At 54.8% G+C, this 18997-nt stretch overlaps 1 protein-coding gene across 1 annotated transcript in view; it reads left to right on the top strand.

Moving 5' to 3' along the window:
- LOC140425663 (plectin-like) overlaps positions 1-18997 on the top strand; it is a 620159-nt gene that overhangs the window by 299329 nt on the left and 301833 nt on the right. Inside the window, 3 exon segments of the mRNA XM_072510158.1 lie at positions 11353-11472; positions 14907-15002; positions 18381-18508. Of these exon segments, the coding sequence (XP_072366259.1) occupies positions 11353-11472; positions 14907-15002; positions 18381-18508 (344 nt within the window).

The following is an 18997-nucleotide window of genomic DNA, read 5'->3' as shown; positions in this document are numbered from 1 at the left end:
AGCTCTTTATAGGACAGGCCCTTCACCCCAGACAGGGGTAAACGTTCCCGTACCAGCCTCCCCGAACAGGTGCCGGAAGGTGGCGACTAGGGGCTTTTCACAGTAACTTCATTTGAAGCCTACTTGTGACAAGAAGCGATTTTCATTTCAATGCAAGTATAAAATAGACCAAAACTACACACTCCAGATGTGATTCAATCAAAACCCTGGACAACTGGAGTTTCTTTATTATTGTGTTCCAATCTCTATGATAAAGGCTGGCCTGCAAAATACCTTCCTGGTTACCTCTGGGTGTCGGTGTGTTCACCATTTATGTTCCTGGAATCAAAAACAAGTCTCATTGAACATCCACATCTGCAAATTTCTCAACTCTTACCATCTGTTTCTATATTTCTCACTAGTTTAGTCTCATATTTCATTTTTTCCCTTTTGATTCACATTTTATTTGCCCTTTTCTAAACCACTCCCAATCCTCAGAACTGCTACTTTTTTTTAAGCAGCATTTCGAGCCTCTTCTTTTTCAATCCAATACGATCCTTAACTTAATAAAAGCAAATTACTGCAGATGTTGCAATCTGAAACCAAGTCTTCCCGAAATTCCTGAGTGAGCCATGGATGTGGCTTCCCGAGTGAGCCCTGGGCAGGGATTCCTGAGTGAGCCATGGGCGGGGCTTCCTGAGTGAGCCATGGGCGGGGGTTTCCTGAGTGAGCCATGGGCGGGGGTTTCCTGAGTGAGCCATGGGCGGGGCTTCCCGAGTGAGTCATGGGCGGGGCTTCCCGAGTGAGCCATGGGCGGGGGTTTCCTGAGTGAGTCATGGGCGGGGCTTCCTGAGTGAGCCATGGGCGGGGCTTCCCGAGTGAGCCATGGGCGGGGCTTCCCGAGTGAGCCATGGGCGGGGCTTCCCGAGTGAGCCATTGGCGGGGTTTCCTGAGTGAGCCATGGGCGGGGCTTCCTAAGTGAGTCATGGGCGGGGCTTCCTGAGTGAGCCATGGGCGGGGCTTCCTGAGTGAGTCATGGGCGGGGCTTCCTGAGTGAGCCATGGGCGGGGCTTCCCGAGTGAGCCATGGGCGGGGCTTCCCGAGTGAGCCATGGGCGGGGCTTCCCGAGTGAGCCATTGGCGGGGTTTCCTGAGTGAGCCATGGGCGGGGCTTCCTAAGTGAGTCATGGGCGGGGCTTCCTGAGTGAGCCATGGGCGGGGGCTTCCTGAGTGAGCCATGGGCGGGGCTTCCCGAGTGAGCCATGGGCGGGGCTTTTCGAGTGAGCCGTGGGCGGGGCTTCCCAAGTGAGCCCTGGGCGGGGCTTCCTGAGTGAGCCATGGGCGGGGCTTCCCGATTGAGCCATGGGCGGGGCTTCCCGAGGTGAGCCATGGGCGGGGCTTTTCGAGTGAGCCGTGGGCGGGGGCTTCCCAAGTGAGCCACGGGCGGGGCTTCCTGAGTGAGCCATGGGCGGGGCTTCCCGAGTGAGCCATGGGCGGGGCTTCCCGAGTGAGCCATGGGCGGGGGTTTCCTGCAGGTATATTTTTCAATGGATTATATTTTTGTTGAAGGTTTCAGAGTGTTAATTTACCTCCATACCTTTTAGATTTTTAACTCAATGAACCACAGCCAGTTCTCTCATCCTGTGTAATTGTCGCCGTTCAAATTTATTATTTTTGCTGGTGGTTAAAATGTGTCACTTTCAAACTAACATGGAAGTCAGGTGGGAGCGAAGGTTTTGACAAAGCTTTGACAGAGTCATCCAGACTCAAAAGGTTCGCTGTCTTCTCCCTCCACAGATGTTAGACCTGCTGAGATTGTCCAGTATTGGGAAAGGTGTTATGATCATTATTTCCCGGTGGATCTCTCACTGTGACTTTACAAATTAGCACTGCTGCATTACACAAAACTAGATTCAAGATCCTTTATGCATAGTTGGTTCCACAACATACTGGTGCAAGAAGCTGTCACAAAAATACACCTTCAAGACCATTTTTGCCAATTTGATTGTTCCAATCTCCATGAAGATTAAAGTCCCAATAATTATTATACCACCTTTGCTACAGACTCCAATCATTTCTTATTTAATGCGCAGAAGTATAACCACTGTTAGGTGGCCTATAAACTACCGCCACGTTTGCTCTTCTAATTTCCACCCAAACTAATTTTGCTTCATGTTTCCCTGAGCCAAGAGGCGGGATTTTCCGCAAACCGACGTCCAAATCGCAGCCGGCTCCTGGGCGGACAATCCTGTCTGATGCAGAAATCGGGGACCGGCACTGGTTCGCCGATTCTCCAGGCACCGAAAAGCGGCGTCAACCGATAAATACTAACAGGACTGGACAGGAGCGATGCAGGAAGGATGTTCCCGATGGTGGGGGGGGGGACTGGACAGGGTGGATGCAGGAAGAATGTTCCCGATGGTGGGGGGGGACTGGACAGGGTCGATGCAGGAAGGATGTTCCCGATGGTGGGGGGGGGGACTGGACTGGGTCGATGCAGGAAGGATGTTCCCGATGGTGGGGGGGGGGGAACTGGACAGGGGCGGTGCAGGAAGGATGTTCCCGATGGTGGGGGGGGGGGACTGGACAGGGGCGATGCAGGAAGAATGTTCCCGATGGTGGGGGGGGACTGGACAGGGCTGATGCAGGAAGGATGTTCCCGATGGTGGGGGGGGGGACTGGACTGGGTCGATGCAGGAAGGATGTTCCCGATGGTGGGGGGGGGGGACTGGACTGGGTCGATGCAGGAAGGATGTTCCCGATGGTGGGGGGGGGGGACTGGACAGGGGCAATGCAGGAAGGATGTTCCCGATGGTGGGGGGAACTGGACAGGGTCGATGCAGGAAGGATGTTCCCGATGGTGGGGGGGACTGGACAGGGTAGATGCAGGAAGGATGTTCCCGATGGTGGGGGGGGGGGGGGACTGGACAGGGTAGATGCAGGAAGGATGTTCCCGATGGTGGGGGGGGGGACTGGACAGGGCAGATGCAGGAAGGATGTTCCCGATGGTGGGGGGGGGACTGGACAGGGTGGATGCAGGAAGGATGTTCCCGATGGTGGGGGGGGGGGGGGGGGGGGGGGACTGGACTGGGTCGATGCAGGAAGGATGTTCCCGATGGTGGGGGGGGACTGGACAGGGTGGATGCTGGAAGGATGTTCCCGATGGTGGGGGGGGGGGGGGGGACTGGACTGGGTCGATGCAGGAAGGATGTTCCTGATGTGGGGGGGGGGGGGGGGGACTGGACAGGGTAGATGCAGGAAGGATGTTCCCGCTGGTGGGGGGAAACTGGACAGAGGCAGATGCAGGAAGGTTGTTCCCGATGGTGGGGGGGGGGACTGGACAGGGCAGATGCAGGAAGGATGTTCCCGATGGTGGGGGGGGACTGGACAGGGTAGATGCAGGAAGGATGTTCCCGATGGTGGGGGGGGCACTGGACTGGGTCGATGCAGGAAGGATGTTCCTGATGTGGGGGGGGGGGGGGGGACTGGACAGGGTAGATGCAGGAAGGATGTTCCCGCTGGTGGGGGGAAACTGGACAGAGGCAGATGCAGGAAGGTTGTTCCCGATGGTGGGGGGGGGGGGACTGGACAGGGCAGATGCAGGAAGGATGTTCCCGATGGTGGGGGGGGGGGACTGGACAGGGCAGATGCAGGAAGGATGTTCCCGATTGTGGGGGGGGAATGGACAGGGTCGATGCAGGAAGGATGTTCCCGATGGTGGGGGGGACTGGACAGGGTCGATGCAGGAAGGATATTCCCGATGGTGGGGGGGGACTGGACAGGGCAGATGCAGGAAGGATGTTCCCGATGGTGGGGGGGGAACTGGACAGCGTCGATGCAGGAAGGATGTTCCCGATGGTGGGGGGGGGCGGAACTGGACAGGGTCGATGCAGGAAGGATGTTCCCGATGGTGGGGGGGACTGGACAGGGTCGATGCAGGAAGGATGTTCCCGATGGTGGGGGGGGCGGAACTGGACAGGGTCGATGCAGGAAGGATGTTCCCGATGGTGGGGGGGGGGGACTGGACAGGGCAGATGCAGGAAGGTTGTTCCCGATGGTGGGGGGGGGGACTGGACTGGGTAGATGCAGGAAGGATGTTCCCGATGGTGGGGGGGGGGGGACTGGACAGGGTCGATGCAGGAAGGATGTTCCCGATGGTGGGGGGGGACTGGACAGGGTCGATGCAGGAAGGATGTTCCCGATGGTGGGGGGGGGACTGGACAGGGTCGATGCAGGAAGGATGTTCCCGATGGTGGGGGGGGGACTGGACAGGGTCGATGCAGGAAGGATGTTCCCGATGGTGGGGGGGGACTGGACAGGGTCGATGCAGGAAGGATGTTCCCGATGGTGGGGGGGACTGGACAGGGTCGATGCAGGAAGGATGTTCCCAATGGTGGGGGGGACTGGACAGGGTCGATGCAGGAAGGATGTTCCCGATGGTGGGGGGAGGGGACTGGACAGGGTCGATGCAGGAAGGATGTTCCCGATGGTGGGGGGACTGGACAGGGTCGATGCTGGAAGGATGTTCCCAATGGTGGGGGGGGACTGGACAGGGTCGATGCAGGAAGGATGTTCCCGATGGTGGGGGGGGACTGGACAGGGTCGATGCTGGAAGGATGTTCCCAATGGTGGGGGGGGACTGGACAGGGCTGATGCAGGAAGGATGTTCCCGATGGTGGGGGGAGGGGAACTGGACAGGGTCGATGCAGGAAGGATGTTCCCGATAGTGGGGGGGGGGGACTGGACAGGGTGGATGCAGGAAGGATGTTCCCGATGGTGGGGGGGGGGGGACTGGACAGGGTGGATGCAGGAAGGATGTTCCCGATGGTGGGGGGAGGGGAACTGGACAGGGTCGATGCAGGAAGGATGTTCCCGATAGTGGGGGGGGACTGGACAGGGTCGATGCAGGAAGGATGTTCCCGATGGTGGGGGGGGGACTGGACAGGGTCGATGCAGGAAGGATGTTCCCGATGGTGGGGGGGGGGGACTGGACAGGGTCGATGCAGGAAGGATGTTCCCGATAGTGGGGGGGGGGGGACTGGACAGGGTAGATGCAGGAAGGATGTTCCCGATGGTGGGGGGGGACTGGACAGGGCTGATGCAGGAAGGATGTTCCCGATGGTGGGGGGAGGGGAACTGGACAGGGTCGATGCAGGAAGGATGTTCCCGATAGTGGGGGGGGGGGGGGACTGGACAGGGCAGATGCAGGAAGGATGTTCCCGATGGTGGGGGGAGGGGAACTGGACAGGGTCGATGCAGGAAGGATGTTCCCGATAGTGGGGGGGGACTGGACAGGGTCGATGCAGGAAGGATGTTCCCGATGGTGGGGGGGGGGGACTGGACTGGGTCGATGCAGGAAGGATGTTCCCGATGGTGGGGGGGGGGGACTGGACAGGGTCGATGCAGGAAGGATGTTCCCGATAGTGGGGGGGGGGGGGACTGGACAGGGTAGATGCAGGAAGGATGTTCCCGATGGTGGGGGGGGACTGGACAGGGCTGATGCAGGAAGGATGTTCCCGATGGTGGGGGGAGGGGAACTGGACAGGGTCGATGCAGGAAGGATGTTCCCGATAGTGGGGGGGGGACTGGACAGGGTCGATGCAGGAAGGATGTTCCCGATAGTGGGGGGGGACTGGACAGGGGCGGTGCAGGAAGGATGTTCCCGATGGTGGGGGGGAGGGGAACTGGACAGGGTCGATGCAGGAAGGATGTTCCCGATGGTGGGGGGGGACTGGACAGGGTCGATGCAGGAAGGATGTTCCCGATAGTGGGGGGGGACTGGACAGGGTCGATGCAGGAAGGATGTTCCCGATGGTGGGGAGGGGAACTGGACAGGGTCGATGCAGGAAGGATGTTCCCGATAGTGGGGGGGGGGGACTGGACAGGGTCGATGCAGGAAGGATGTTCCCGATAGTGGGGGGGGACTGGACAGGGTCGATGCAGGAAGGATGTTCCCGATAGTGGGGGGGGACTGGACAGGGTCGATGCAGGAAGGATGTTCCCGATGGTGGGGAGGGGGGGGAACTGGACAGGGTCGATGCAGGAAGGATGTTCCCGATAGTGGGGGGGGGACTGGACAGGGTCGATGCAGGAAGGATGTTCCCGATGGTGGGGGGGGACCTGGACAGGGTCGATGCTGGAAGGATGTTCCCGATGGTGGGGGGGGGGGACTGGACAGGGTCGATGCAGGAAGGATGTTCCCGATGGTGGGGGGGACTGGACAGGGTCGATGCAGGAAGGATGTTCCCAATGGTGGGGGGGACTGGACAGGGTCGATGCAGGAAGGATGTTCCCGATGGTGGGGGGGGGGGGACTGGACTGGGTCGATGCAGGAAGGATGTTCCCGATGGTGGGGGGGGGGGGACTGGACAGGGTCGATGCAGGAAGGATGTTCCCGATAGTGGGGGGGGGGGGGGACTGGACAGGGTAGATGCAGGAAGGATGTTCCCGATGGTGGGGGGGGACTGGACAGGGCTGATGCAGGAAGGATGTTCCCGATGGTGGGGGGAGGGGAACTGGACAGGGTCGATGCAGGAAGGATGTTCCCGATAGTGGGGGGGGACTGGACAGGGTCGATGCAGGAAGGATGTTCCCGATAGTGGGGGGGGACTGGACAGGGGCGGTGCAGGAAGGATGTTCCCGATGGTGGGGGGAGGGGAACTGGACAGGGTCGATGCAGGAAGGATGTTCCCGATGGTGGGGGGGGACTGGACAGGGTCGATGCAGGAAGGATGTTCCCGATAGTGGGGGGGGACTGGACAGGGTCGATGCAGGAAGGATGTTCCCGATGGTGGGGAGGGGAACTGGACAGGGTCGATGCAGGAAGGATGTTCCCGATAGTGGGGGGGGGGGACTGGACAGGGTCGATGCAGGAAGGATGTTCCCGATAGTGGGGGGGGACTGGACAGGGTCGATGCAGGAAGGATGTTCCCGATAGTGGGGGGGACCTGGACAGGGTCGATGCAGGAAGGATGTTCCCGATGGTGGGGAGGGGGGGGAACTGGACAGGGTCGATGCAGGAAGGATGTTCCCGATAGTGGGGGGGGGACTGGACAGGGTCGATGCAGGAAGGATGTTCCCGATGGTGGGGGGGGACTGGACAGGGTCGATGCTGGAAGGATGTTCCCGATGGTGGGGGGGGGACTGGACAGGGTCGATGCAGGAAGGATGTTCCCGATGGTGGGGGGGACTGGACAGGGTCGATGCAGGAAGGATGTTCCCAATGGTGGGGGGGACTGGACAGGGTCGATGCAGGAAGGATGTTCCCGATAGTGGGGGGGGGGGACTGGACAGGGTCGATGCAGGAAGGATGTTCCCGATAGTGGGGGGGGACCTGGACAGGGTCGATGCAGGAAGGATGTTCCCGATAGTGGGGGGGGGACTGGACAGGGTCGATGCAGGAAGGATGTTCCCGATGGTGGGGAGGGGGGGGAACTGGACAGGGTCGATGCAGGAAGGATGTTCCCGATAGTGGGGGGGGGACTGGACAGGGTCGATGCAGGAAGGATGTTCCCGATGGTGGGGGGGGACTGGACAGGGTCGATGCTGGAAGGATGTTCCCGATGGTGGGGGGGGGACTGGACAGGGTCGATGCAGGAAGGATGTTCCCGATGGTGGGGGGGACTGGACAGGGTCGATGCAGGAAGGATGTTCCCAATGGTGGGGGGGACTGGACAGGGTCGATGCAGGAAGGATGTTCCCGATGGTGGGGGGGGACTGGACAGGGTCGATGCAGGAAGGATGTTCCCGATGGTGGGGGGGGGACTGGACAGGGTCGATGCAGGAAGGATGTTCCCGATGGTGGGGGGGGGACTGGACAGGGTCGATGCAGGAAGGATGTTCCCGATGGTGGGGGGGGACTGGACAGGGTCGATGCAGGAAGGATGTTCCCGATAGTGGGGGGGGGACTGGACAGGGGTCGATGCAGGAAGGATGTTCCCGATGGTGGGGGGGGGACTGGACAGGGTGGATGCAGGAAGGATGTTCCCGATGGTGGGGGGGGGACTGGACAGGGTCGATGCAGGAAGGATGTTCCCGATGGTGGGGGGGGGACTGGACAGGGTCGATGCAGGAAGGATGTTCCCGATGGTGGGGGGGGACTGGACAGGGTCGATGCAGGAAGGATGTCCCCGATGGTGGGTGGGGACTGGACAGGGTCGATGCAGGAAGGATGTTCCCGATGGTGGGGGGGGGACTGGACAGGGTCGATGCAGGAAGGATGTTCCCGATGGTGGGGGGGGACTGGACAGGGTCGATGCAGGAAGGTTGTTCCCGATAGTGGGGGGGGGGGACTGGACAGGGTGGATGCAGGAAGGATGTTCCCGATGGTGGGGGGGGACTGGACAGGGTCGATGCAGGAAGGATGTTCCCGATGGTGGGGGGGGGACTGGACAGGGTGGATGCAGGAAGGATGTTCCCGATGGTGTGGGGGGGGGACTGGACAGGGTCGATGCAGGAAGGATGTTCCCGATGGTGGGGGGGGGGGGACTGGACAGGGTCGATGCAGGAAGGATGTTCCCGATAGTGGGGGGGGACTGGACAGGGGCGGTGCAGGAAGGATGTTCCCGATGGTGGGGGGGGACTGGACAGGGTCGATGCAGGAAGGATGTTCCCGATAGTGGGGGGGGACTGGACAGGGTCGATGCAGGAAGGATGTTCCCGATAGTGGGGGGGGGGGGACTGGACAGGGTCGATGCAGGAAGGATGTTCCCGATGGTGGGTGTGTCCTGAACCAGGGGTCACAGTCTGAGGATACGGGGTAGACTATTTTGGACAGAGATGAGGAGACATTTCTTCACCCAGAGAGTGGTCGGCCTGTGGAACTCGCTGCCACAAGGGCAGCTGAGGCTAGATAGGTGAACTTGTGGCATAAATAGAGAGAAATTATGTTGGACGTTTTAGTTGCTGTGAAATGAAGAGTCTAAAGTTCTTGTTCCTTTTCACCAAACACCATTTATTTCACTTCCACAGCCTCTGCACAAAACTCTTAACACACCAACCGACAGAGACCACCTGAAGCCCCTTTACATATCAGTGTCAATTAATGGATACTTAACATAAATGAGACAACTAATTGCAATGTCTCTTAACCCATTACTTAACAAATTATTCCGATCTAATCACCTTTGGAGATGTTTACAAGTGGTCAAGGTTTGGAAATAGTTATTCCAGGATCCACAATATTGGGAAAAGAGTTGATGTAGCTCTGATAGTAATCAATGGCATCAGGATATTGATGCGAAGAGATCTTGGGCTGGATTCTCTGTTTTTGGAACAATGTCCCCACTCCGGCGTCAAAATGGTAGAGTTTTACTCCTGAAAATCCTGGATCAAAGGGACACAAATTCCCAGCCCGACAGTGGGCTGGCAGGGACCTGGAGTAAACCCCGCAGCTTTTGCTGCAGATACGGGCCCCCGCGCATCCGGGTCAGAGGCCGCACGTGCGCACGGCGGTGCAGATATGGGCCCCCGCGCATCCGGGTCAGAGGCCGCACGTGCTCACGGCGGTGCAGATACGGGCCCCCGCGCATCCGGGTCAGAGGCCGCACGTGCGCACGGCGGTGCAGATACGGGCCCCCGCGCATCCGGGTCAGAGGCCGCACGTGCGCACGGCGGTGCAGATACGGGCCCCCGCACATCCGGGTCAGAGGCCGCACGGCGGTGGCCTCCAGCAGCCGCACTGTGCTCCATGGTGACCTCGGACCGCGGACGTAGACCCACAAAGAAGACTCCCCGATCGCCCGACCCTCTACCCCCACACGAACATTCCCCGGCCGCCTATAAGGCCCTCCCTGGTCTCCGATCCAACCTCCCCCTGACCAGGGCAGCCGCAGACTGAGTCGCAGTCGCCTCGCGAGTATCCAACCTCCTGGACCAGGTTAGTTCCACGCCGTCGGGACCTCGGCCACTCGGGGCCGGAGAATGTCAGAGCAGGCCTCTGGCAATGGCCCCATCTCAATACACTGCCCCCCAATCCCATGCACTTTAATTTTACACACTAATCTCTCATGTGGGACATTGTCAAAAGCTTCCTGAAAGTCCAAATACACCACATCCACTGGAGCTCCTTCATCAACTCTACCAGCTACATCCTCGAAGAATTCCAGTAGATTTGTCCAGCATGATTTCCCCCTTATAAATCCCTGCTGACTGTCCGATCCTGCCACTGTTTTCCAAGTGTTCTGCTAGAAAATCTTTGATAATAGATTCTAGACTTTTCCCCACTACCGACGTTAGGCTCACTGGTCTATAATTCCCTGCTTTCCCTCTACCCCCCGTTCAAAGGTACATTAACCACCCTCCAATCTGCAGGGACTGTTCCAGAGTCCATAGAATCCTGGAAAATGACCACCAATGCATCCACTATTTCGAGAGCCAATTCCTCAAGTACTCTGGGATGTAGATTCTCAGGCCCTGGGAATTTATCAGCCTTCAATCCCATCGGTTTCCCCAACACCAATATCTCTACTGATATTGATCACCTTCCGTTCCTCCCTCTCACTAAACCCTGCGTTCCCCAACATTTCTGGAATCTGATTTGTGTCCTCATTTGTGAAGACAGAACCAATGTATGTATTTAGTTGCTCAGCCATTTCTTTGTCCCTTATTATCCATTCCCCTGCTTCTGACTGTCAGGGACCTATATTTGTCTTCACCAATCTTTTTCTCTTCACGTACGTATAGAAACTATTACAGTCAGTTTTTATGTTCCCTGCAAGCTTACTCTCAAACTCTATTTTCCGCTTCTTAATTTGTTTTTTGATTTCATTTATTGTCACGTGTACCGAGGTCCAGTGAAAAGTATTGTTCTGTGTACAGTCCAGACAGATCGCTCCATACATGAAAAAACATAGGACAGATACACAATGTAAATACATAGACACCGGCATCGGGTGAAGTGTACAGAGTGTAGTACTACTCAGTGGAGAAGATGCGTAGAGAGATCAGTTCAGTCCGGAAGAGGGTCATTCAGGAGTCTGGTAACAGCGGGAAAAAAGCTGGTTTTGAAATGAAAATGAAATGAAAATCGCTTATTGTCACAAGTAGGCTTCAAATGAAGTTACTGTGAAAATCCCCTAGTCACCACATTCCCGCGCCTGTTTGGGGAGGCTGGTTTTGAATCTGTTAGCGCGTGTTCTCAGACTTCTGTATCTCCTGCCCGATGGAAGAAGTTGGAAGAGTGAGTAAACTGGGTGGGAGGAGTCTTTGATTATGCTGCCCGCTTTCCCCAGGCAGCGGGAGGTGTAGACAGAGTCAATGGATGGGAGGCAGGTTCGTGTGATGGACTGGGCTGAATGTTAATGGAGGTAAGCTCTACAATGTCACCTAACTCACTGTTTGCTAATCTCTTTAATCCACTGCTCTGTACTTACAGGAGATCGAGCTGAGGTGGCAGGAGTACTACGAGATGGTGACACTGCTGCTCCAGTGGATTCGACATCACATCAGCATGTTCGACGAGAAGAAATTCCCAGGGACCTACGAGGAGATTGATGTGAGCAAACATGTTCTAGGAGCAATGCACAGCCCACACTGACCCTGTGTCTTTTCTTTAACAGGAATTGGAACCAATCCCAGTTTCTGTTAGTGACCGTACCCAATCCCCGTGTCTATTAATATCCATCCCCAATCCCCGTGTCTATTAATATCCATTCCAAATCCCCGTGTCTATTAATATGCATCCAAATTCCCCGTGTCTATTAATGTCCATTCCCAATCCCCGTGTCTATTGATATCCATCTCCAATCCCCGTGTCTATTAATATCCATCTCCAATCCCCGTGTCTATTAATATCCATTCCAAATCCCCGTGTCAATTAATATCCATCTCCAATCCCCGTGTCTATTAATATCCATTCCAAATCCCCGTGTCTATTAATATGCATCCAAATTCCCCGTGTCTATTAATGTCCATTCCCAATCCCCGTGTCTATTGATATCCATCTCCAATCCCCGTGTCTATTAATATCCATCTCCAATCCCCGTGTCAATCCCCGTGTCTATTAATATCCATCTCCAATCCCCGTGTCAATCCCCGTGTCTATTAATATCCATTCCCAATCCCCGTGTCTATTAATATCCATCTCCAATCCCCGTGTCTATTAATATCCATTCCCAATCCCCGTGTCTATTAATATCCATCTCCAATCCCCGTGTCTATTAATATCCATTCCCAGTCCCCGTGTCTGTTAATATCCATCTCAAATACCCGTGTCTATTAATATGCATCCAAATTCCCCGTGTCTATTAATGTCCATTCCCAATCCCCGTGTCTATTAATATCCATTCCCAATCCCCGTGTCTATTAATATCCATCTCCAATCCCCGTGTCTATTAATATCCGTTCCCAATCCCCGTGTCTATTAATATCCATCTCCAATCCCCGTGTCTATTAATATCCATCTCCAATCCCCGTGTCAATTAATATCTATCTCCAATCCCCGTGTCTATTAATATCCATTCCCAATCCCCGTGTCTATTAATATCCATCCCCAATCCCCGTGTCTATTAATATCCATCCCCAATCCCCGTGTCTATTAATATCCATTCACAATCCTCGTGTCTATTAATATCCATCCCCAATCCCCGTGTCTATTAATATCCATCTCCAATCCCCGTGTCAATCCCCGTGTCTATTAATACCCATCTCCAATCCCCGTGTCAATTAATATCCATTCCCAATCCCCGTGTCTATTAATATCCATTCACAATCCTCGTGTCTATTAATATCCATCCCCAATCCCCGTGTCTATTAATATCCATCTCCAATCCCCGTGTCTATTAATATCCGTTCCCAATCCCCGTGTCTATTAATATCCATCTCCAATCCCCGTGTCTATTAATATCCATATCCAATCCCCGTGTCAATTAATATCTATCTCCAATCCCCGTGTCTATTAATATCCATTCCCAATCCCCGTGTCTATTAATATCCATCCCCAATCCCCGTGTCTATTAATATCCATCCCCAATCCCCGTGTCTATTAATATCCATTCACAATCCTCGTGTCTATTAATATCCATCCCCAATCCCCGTGTCTATTAATATCCATCTCCAATCCCCGTGTCAATTAATATCCATTCCCAATCCCCGTGTCTATTAATATCCATCCCCAATCCCCGTGTCTATTAATATCCATACACAATCCCCGTGTCTATTAATATCCATCTCCAATACCCGTGTCTATTAATATCCATCTCCAATCCCCGTGTCTATTAATATCCATCTCCAATCCCCGTGTCAATTAATATCCATTCCCAATCCCCGTGTCTATTAATATCCATCTCCAAACCCCGTGTCAATCCCCGTGTCTATTAATATCCATCTCCAATCCCCGTGTCTATTAATATCCATCTCCAATCCACGTGTCAATTAATATCCATTCCAAATCCCCCTGTCTATTAATATCCATCCCCAATCCCCGTGTCTATTAATATCCATCCCCAATCCCCGTGTCTATTAATATCCATTCCCAATCCACGTGTCTATTAATATCCATCTCCAATCCCCGTGTCTATTAATATCCATTCCCAATCCCCGTGTCTATTAATATCCATCTCCAATCCCCGTGTCTATTAATATCCATCCCCAATCCACGTGTCTATTAATATCCATCTCCAATCCCCGTGTCTATTAATATCCATCCCCAATCCCCGTGTCTATTAATATCCATTCCCAATCCCCGTGTCAATTAATATCCATTCCCAATCCCCTTGTCTATTAATATCCATCTCCAATACCCGTGTCTATTAATATCCATCTCCAATCCCCGTGTCTATTAATATCCATCTCCAATCCCCGTGTCAATTAATATCCATTCCCAATCCCCGTGTCTATTAATATCCATTCCCAATCCCCTTGTCTATTAATATCCATCTCCAATCCCCGTGTCAATTAATATCCATCCCCAATCCCCGTGTCTATCAATATCCATCTCAAATACCCGTGTCTATTAATGTCCATCTCCAATCCCCGTGTATATTAATATCCATCTCCAATCCCCGTGTCAATTAATATCCATTCCCAATTCCCTTGTCTATTAATATCCATCTCCAAACCCCGTGTATATTAATATCCATCTCCAATCCCCGTGTCAATTAATATCCATCTCCAATCCCCGTGTCAATTAATATCCATTCCCAATCCCCGTGTCTATTAATATCCATCTCCAATCCCCGTGTCTATTAATATCCATTCCCAATCCCCGTGTCAATTAATATCCATTCCCAATCCCCTTGTCTATTAATATCCATCTCCAATACCCGTGTCTATTATTATCCATCTCCAATCCCCGTGTCTATTAATATCCATTCCCAATCCCCGTGTCAATTAATATCCATTCCCAATCCCCTTGTCTATTAATATCCATCTCCAATACCCGTGTCTATTAATATCCATCTCCAATCCCCGTGTCTATTAATATCCATCTCCAATCCCCGTGTCAATTAATATCCATCCCCAATCCCCGTGTCTATTAATATCCATCCCCAATCCCCGTGTCTATTAATATCCATTCCCAATCCCCGTGTCTATTAATATCCATTCCCAATCCCCCTGTCTATTAATATCCATCTCCAATCCCCCGTCTATTAATATCCATCCCCAATCCCCGTGTCAATTAATATCCATTCCCAATCCCCGTGTCTATTAATATCCATTCCCAATCCCCGTGTCTATTAATATCCATTCCCAATCCCCCTGTCTATTAATATCCATCTCCAATCCCCGTGTCTATTAATATCCATCCCCAATCCCCGTGTCTATTAATATCCTTCCCCAATCCCCGTGTCTATTAATATCTAAACGCGATCCCGCTGTCTGTTGTAATACTGTACCTGGCCCGATGTCTGTCAGTGTCCGTGCACTATCCCGCTGTCTGTTAATATCGGTCAGCAGTTGCGTGACAAGTTCATTCTTTGCTTGTCACAGGTTATATGGCGACAATTCTTGAAATTTAAAGAATCAGATCTTCCCAACAGAGAGATTGAGAAAAACCGAAGCAAAACGCTCTATAAAAATCTGGAGGTGAGGATTTCCCACAATACAACTGTTCCCTCATTTAGATAATGTGCCTGTGCCTATCACTCTGTCCCCGTGTGTCCGTGACTCTCACTCTGTCCCAGTGTGTCCGTGACTCTCACTCTGTCCCCGTGTGTCCGTGACTCTCACTCTGTCCCAGTGTGTCCGTGATTCTCACTCTGTCCCCGTGTGTCCGTGACTCTCACTCTGTCCCCGTGTGTCCGTGACTCTCACTCTGTCCCCGTGTGTCCGTGACTCTCACTCTGTCCGTCCCCGTGTGTCTGTGACGCTGTCTCTGTCCCCGTGTGTCCGTGACTCTGTCTCTTTCCCCGTGTCTCTGTCCCTGTCTCTGTCCACGTGTGCCCGTGACTCTCACTCTGTCTCCGTGTGTCCGTGACTCTCACTCTGTCCCCGTGTGTCCGTGACTCGCACTCTGTCCGTGTCCGAATGTCCGTGACTCTCACTCTGTCCCCGTGTGTCCGTGACTCTCACTCTGTCCGTGTCCGTGACTCTCACTCTGTCCCCGTGTGTCCGTGACTCTCACTCTGTCCCCGTGTGTCCGTGACTCTGACTCTGTCCCCGTGTGTCCGTGACTCTGTCCCTATCCCCGTGTGTCCGTGACTCTCACTGTACCGTGTGTCCATGACTCTCACCCTCTGTCCCCATGTATCCGTGTGTCAGTGACTCTCACTCTGTCCCTGTGTGCCCGTGACTCTGTCTCTGTCCCCGTGTGTCAGTGACTCTCACTCTGTCCCCGTGTGTCCGTGACTTTCACTCTGTCCCCGTGTGTCCGTGGCTCTCACTCTTTTCCCGTGTGTCCGTGACTCTCACTCTGTCCCCGTGTGTCCGTGACTCTCACTCTGTCCGTCCCCGTGTGTCTGTGACGCTGTCTCTGTCCCCGTGTGTCCGTGACTCTGTCTCTTTCCGTGTCTCTGTCCCTGTCTCCGTCCACGTGTGCCCGTGACTCTCACTCTGTCTCCGTGTGTCCGTGACTCTCACTCTGTCCCCGTGTGTCCGTGACTCGAACTCTGTCCGTGTCCGTATGTCCGTGACTCTCACTCTGTCCCCGTGTGTCCGTGACTCACACTCTGTCCCAGTGTGTCCGTGACTCTCACTCTGTCCCCGTGTGTTCGTGACTCTCACTCTGTCCCCGTGTGTCCGTGACTCTCACTCTGTCCCCGTGTGTCCGTGACTCTCACTCTGTCCCCGTGTGTCCGTGACTCTCACTCTGTCCGTCCCCGTGTGTCTGTGACGCTGTCTCTGTCCCCGTGTGTCCGTGACTCTGTCTCTTTCTCTGTCCACGTGTGCCCGTGACTCTCACTCTGTCTCCGTGTGTCCGTGACTCTCACTCTGTCCCCGTGTGTCCGTGACTTTCACTCTGTCCCCGTGTGTCCGTGGCTCTCACTCTTTTCCCGTGTGTCCGTGACTCTCACTCTGTCCCCGTGTGTCCGTGACTCTCACTCTGTCCGTCCCCCTGTGTCTGTGACGCTGTCTCTGTCCCCGTGTGTCCGTGACTCTGTCTCTTTCCGTGTCTCTGTCCCTGTCTCCGTCCACGTGTGCCCGTGACTCTCACTCTGTCTCCGTGTGTCCGTGACTCTCACTCTGTCCCCGTGTGTCCGTGACTCGAACTCTGTCCGTGTCCGTATGTCCGTGACTCTCACTCTGTCCCCGTGTGTCCGTGACTCACACTCTGTCCCAGTGTGTCCGTGACTCTCACTCTGTCCCCGTGTGTTCGTGACTCTCACTCTGTCCCCGTGTGTCCGTGACTTTCACTCTTTTCCCGTGTGTCCGTGACTCTCACTCTGTCCCCGTGTGTCCGTGACTCTCACTCTGTCCGTCCCCGTGTGTCTGTGACGCTGTCTCTGTCCCCGTGTGTCCGTGACTCTGTCTCTTTCCGTGTCTCTGTCCCTGTCTCTGTCCACGTGTGCCCGTGACTCTCACTCTGTCTCCGTGTGTCCGTGACTCTCACTCTGTCCCCGTGTGTCCGTGACTCGCACTCTGTCCGTGTCCGTATGTCCGTGACTCTCACTCTGTCCCCGTGTGTCCGTGACTCTCACTCTGTCCCCGTGTGTCCGTGACTCTCACTCTGTCCCCGTGTGTCCGTGACTCTGACTCTGTCCCCGTGTGTCCGTGACTCTCACTGTACCGTGTGTCCGTGACTCTCACCCTCTGTCCCCGTGTGTCCGTGTCTCTCACTCTGTCCCAGTGTGTCTGTGACTCTCACTCTGTCCCAGTGTGTCCGTGACTCTGTCTCTGTCCCCGTGTGTCAGTGACTCTCACTCTGTCCCTGTGTGCCCGTGACTCTGTCTCTGTCCCCGTGACTCTCACTCTGTCCCCGTGTGACCGTGACTCTCACTCTTTTCCCGTGTGTCCGTGACTCTCACTCTGTCCCCGTGTGTCCGTGACTCTCACTCTGTCCCCGTGTGTCCGTGACTCTCACTCTGTCCCCGTGTGTCCGTGACTCTCACTCTTTTCCCGTGTGTCCGTGACTCTCACTCTGTCCCCGTGTGTCCGTGACTCTCACTCTGTCCCCGTGTGTCCGTGACTCTCACTCTGTCCCCGTGTGTCCGTGACTCTGTCCCCGTGTGTCCGTGACTCTCACTCTGTCCCCGTGTGACCGTGACTCTCATTCTGTCCCCGTGTGCCCGTGACTCTCACTCTTTTCCCGTGTGTCCGTGACTCTGTCCCCGTGTGTCCGTGACTCTCACTCTGTCCCCGTGTGACCATGACTCTCACTCTGTCCCCGTGTGTCCGTGTCTCTCACTCTGTTCCCGTGTGAACGTGACTCTCACTCTATCCCCGTGTGTCCATGACTCTCACTCTGTCCCCGTGTGTCCGTGACTCACTCTGTCCCAGTGTGTCCGTGACTCTGTCTCTGTCCCCGTGTGTCAGTGACTCTCACTCTGTCCCCGTGTGTCCGTGACTCTCACTCGATCCCCGTGTGTCCGTGACTCTCACTCTGTCTCCGTGTGCCCGTGACTGTCACTCTGTCCCCGTGTGCCCGTGACTCTCACTCTGTCCCGGTGTGTCCGTGACTCTCACTCTGTCTCCGTGTGTCCGTGACTCTCACTCTGTCCCCGTGTGTCCGTGACTCTCACTCTATCCGAGTGTGTCCGTGACTCTCACTCTGTACCCGTATGTCCGTGACTCTCACTCTGTCCCCGTGTGTCCGTGACTCTCACTCTGTCCCCGTGTGAACCTGACTCTCACTCTGTCCCCGTGTGTCCATGTCTCTGTCCCCGTGTGTCCGTGACTCTCACTCTGTCCCCGTGTGTCCGTGTCTCTGTCTGTGTCCGTGTGCCCGTGACTCTGTCTCTGTCCGTGTGTCGGTGACTCTCACTCTGTCCCCATGTGTCAGTGACTCTAACTCCGTGTGTTTTATAGGGTGCTGTCCAGGAAGGTTACTTGAAGGTTCCTGTTGGGTACCACCCCATTGATGTGGAGAAGGAATGGGGTAAACTGCACGTCTCGATTCTCGAGAGGGAGCGAGTTCTCCGCAGTGAATTTGAAAGGTTTGAGTTTATCTGCACTCTCCAGGAATATTCTGAAAATGGTTAAAGAGGCTCACCCCACTTCCAGATGTGGAACAAATGCCACAGCTCATTCTCACCGCTGGATCCTTGATCTCGCATTCCCAGACTAATCCCACTGTCCCGCTCTCTCCCCATAGCCCTGTATCAATCCCAGACTAATCCCACTGTCCCGCTCTCTCCCCATAGCCCTGTATCAATCCCCAAACTAATCTCACTGCCCCACACTCTTCCCATAGCCCTGTATCAATCCCAAACTAATCCCACTGTCCCACTCTCTCCCCATAGCCCTGTATCAATCCCAAACTAATCCCACTGCCCCACTCTCTCCCCATAGCCCTGTATCAATCCCAGACTAATCCCACTGTCCCGCTCTCTCCCCATAGCCCTGTATCAATCCCAAACTAATCCCACTGCCCCACACTCTCCCCATAGCCCTGTATCAATCCCAAACTAATCCCACTGCTCCAC

Source organism: Scyliorhinus torazame, chromosome 6 (assembly GCF_047496885.1).
Source record: "Scyliorhinus torazame isolate Kashiwa2021f chromosome 6, sScyTor2.1, whole genome shotgun sequence".
Classification (NCBI taxonomy): domain Eukaryota; kingdom Metazoa; phylum Chordata; class Chondrichthyes; order Carcharhiniformes; family Scyliorhinidae; genus Scyliorhinus; species Scyliorhinus torazame.
Note: the sequence above shows the minus strand (reverse complement) of the source record. Positions and strands in the feature narration are given on the sequence as shown.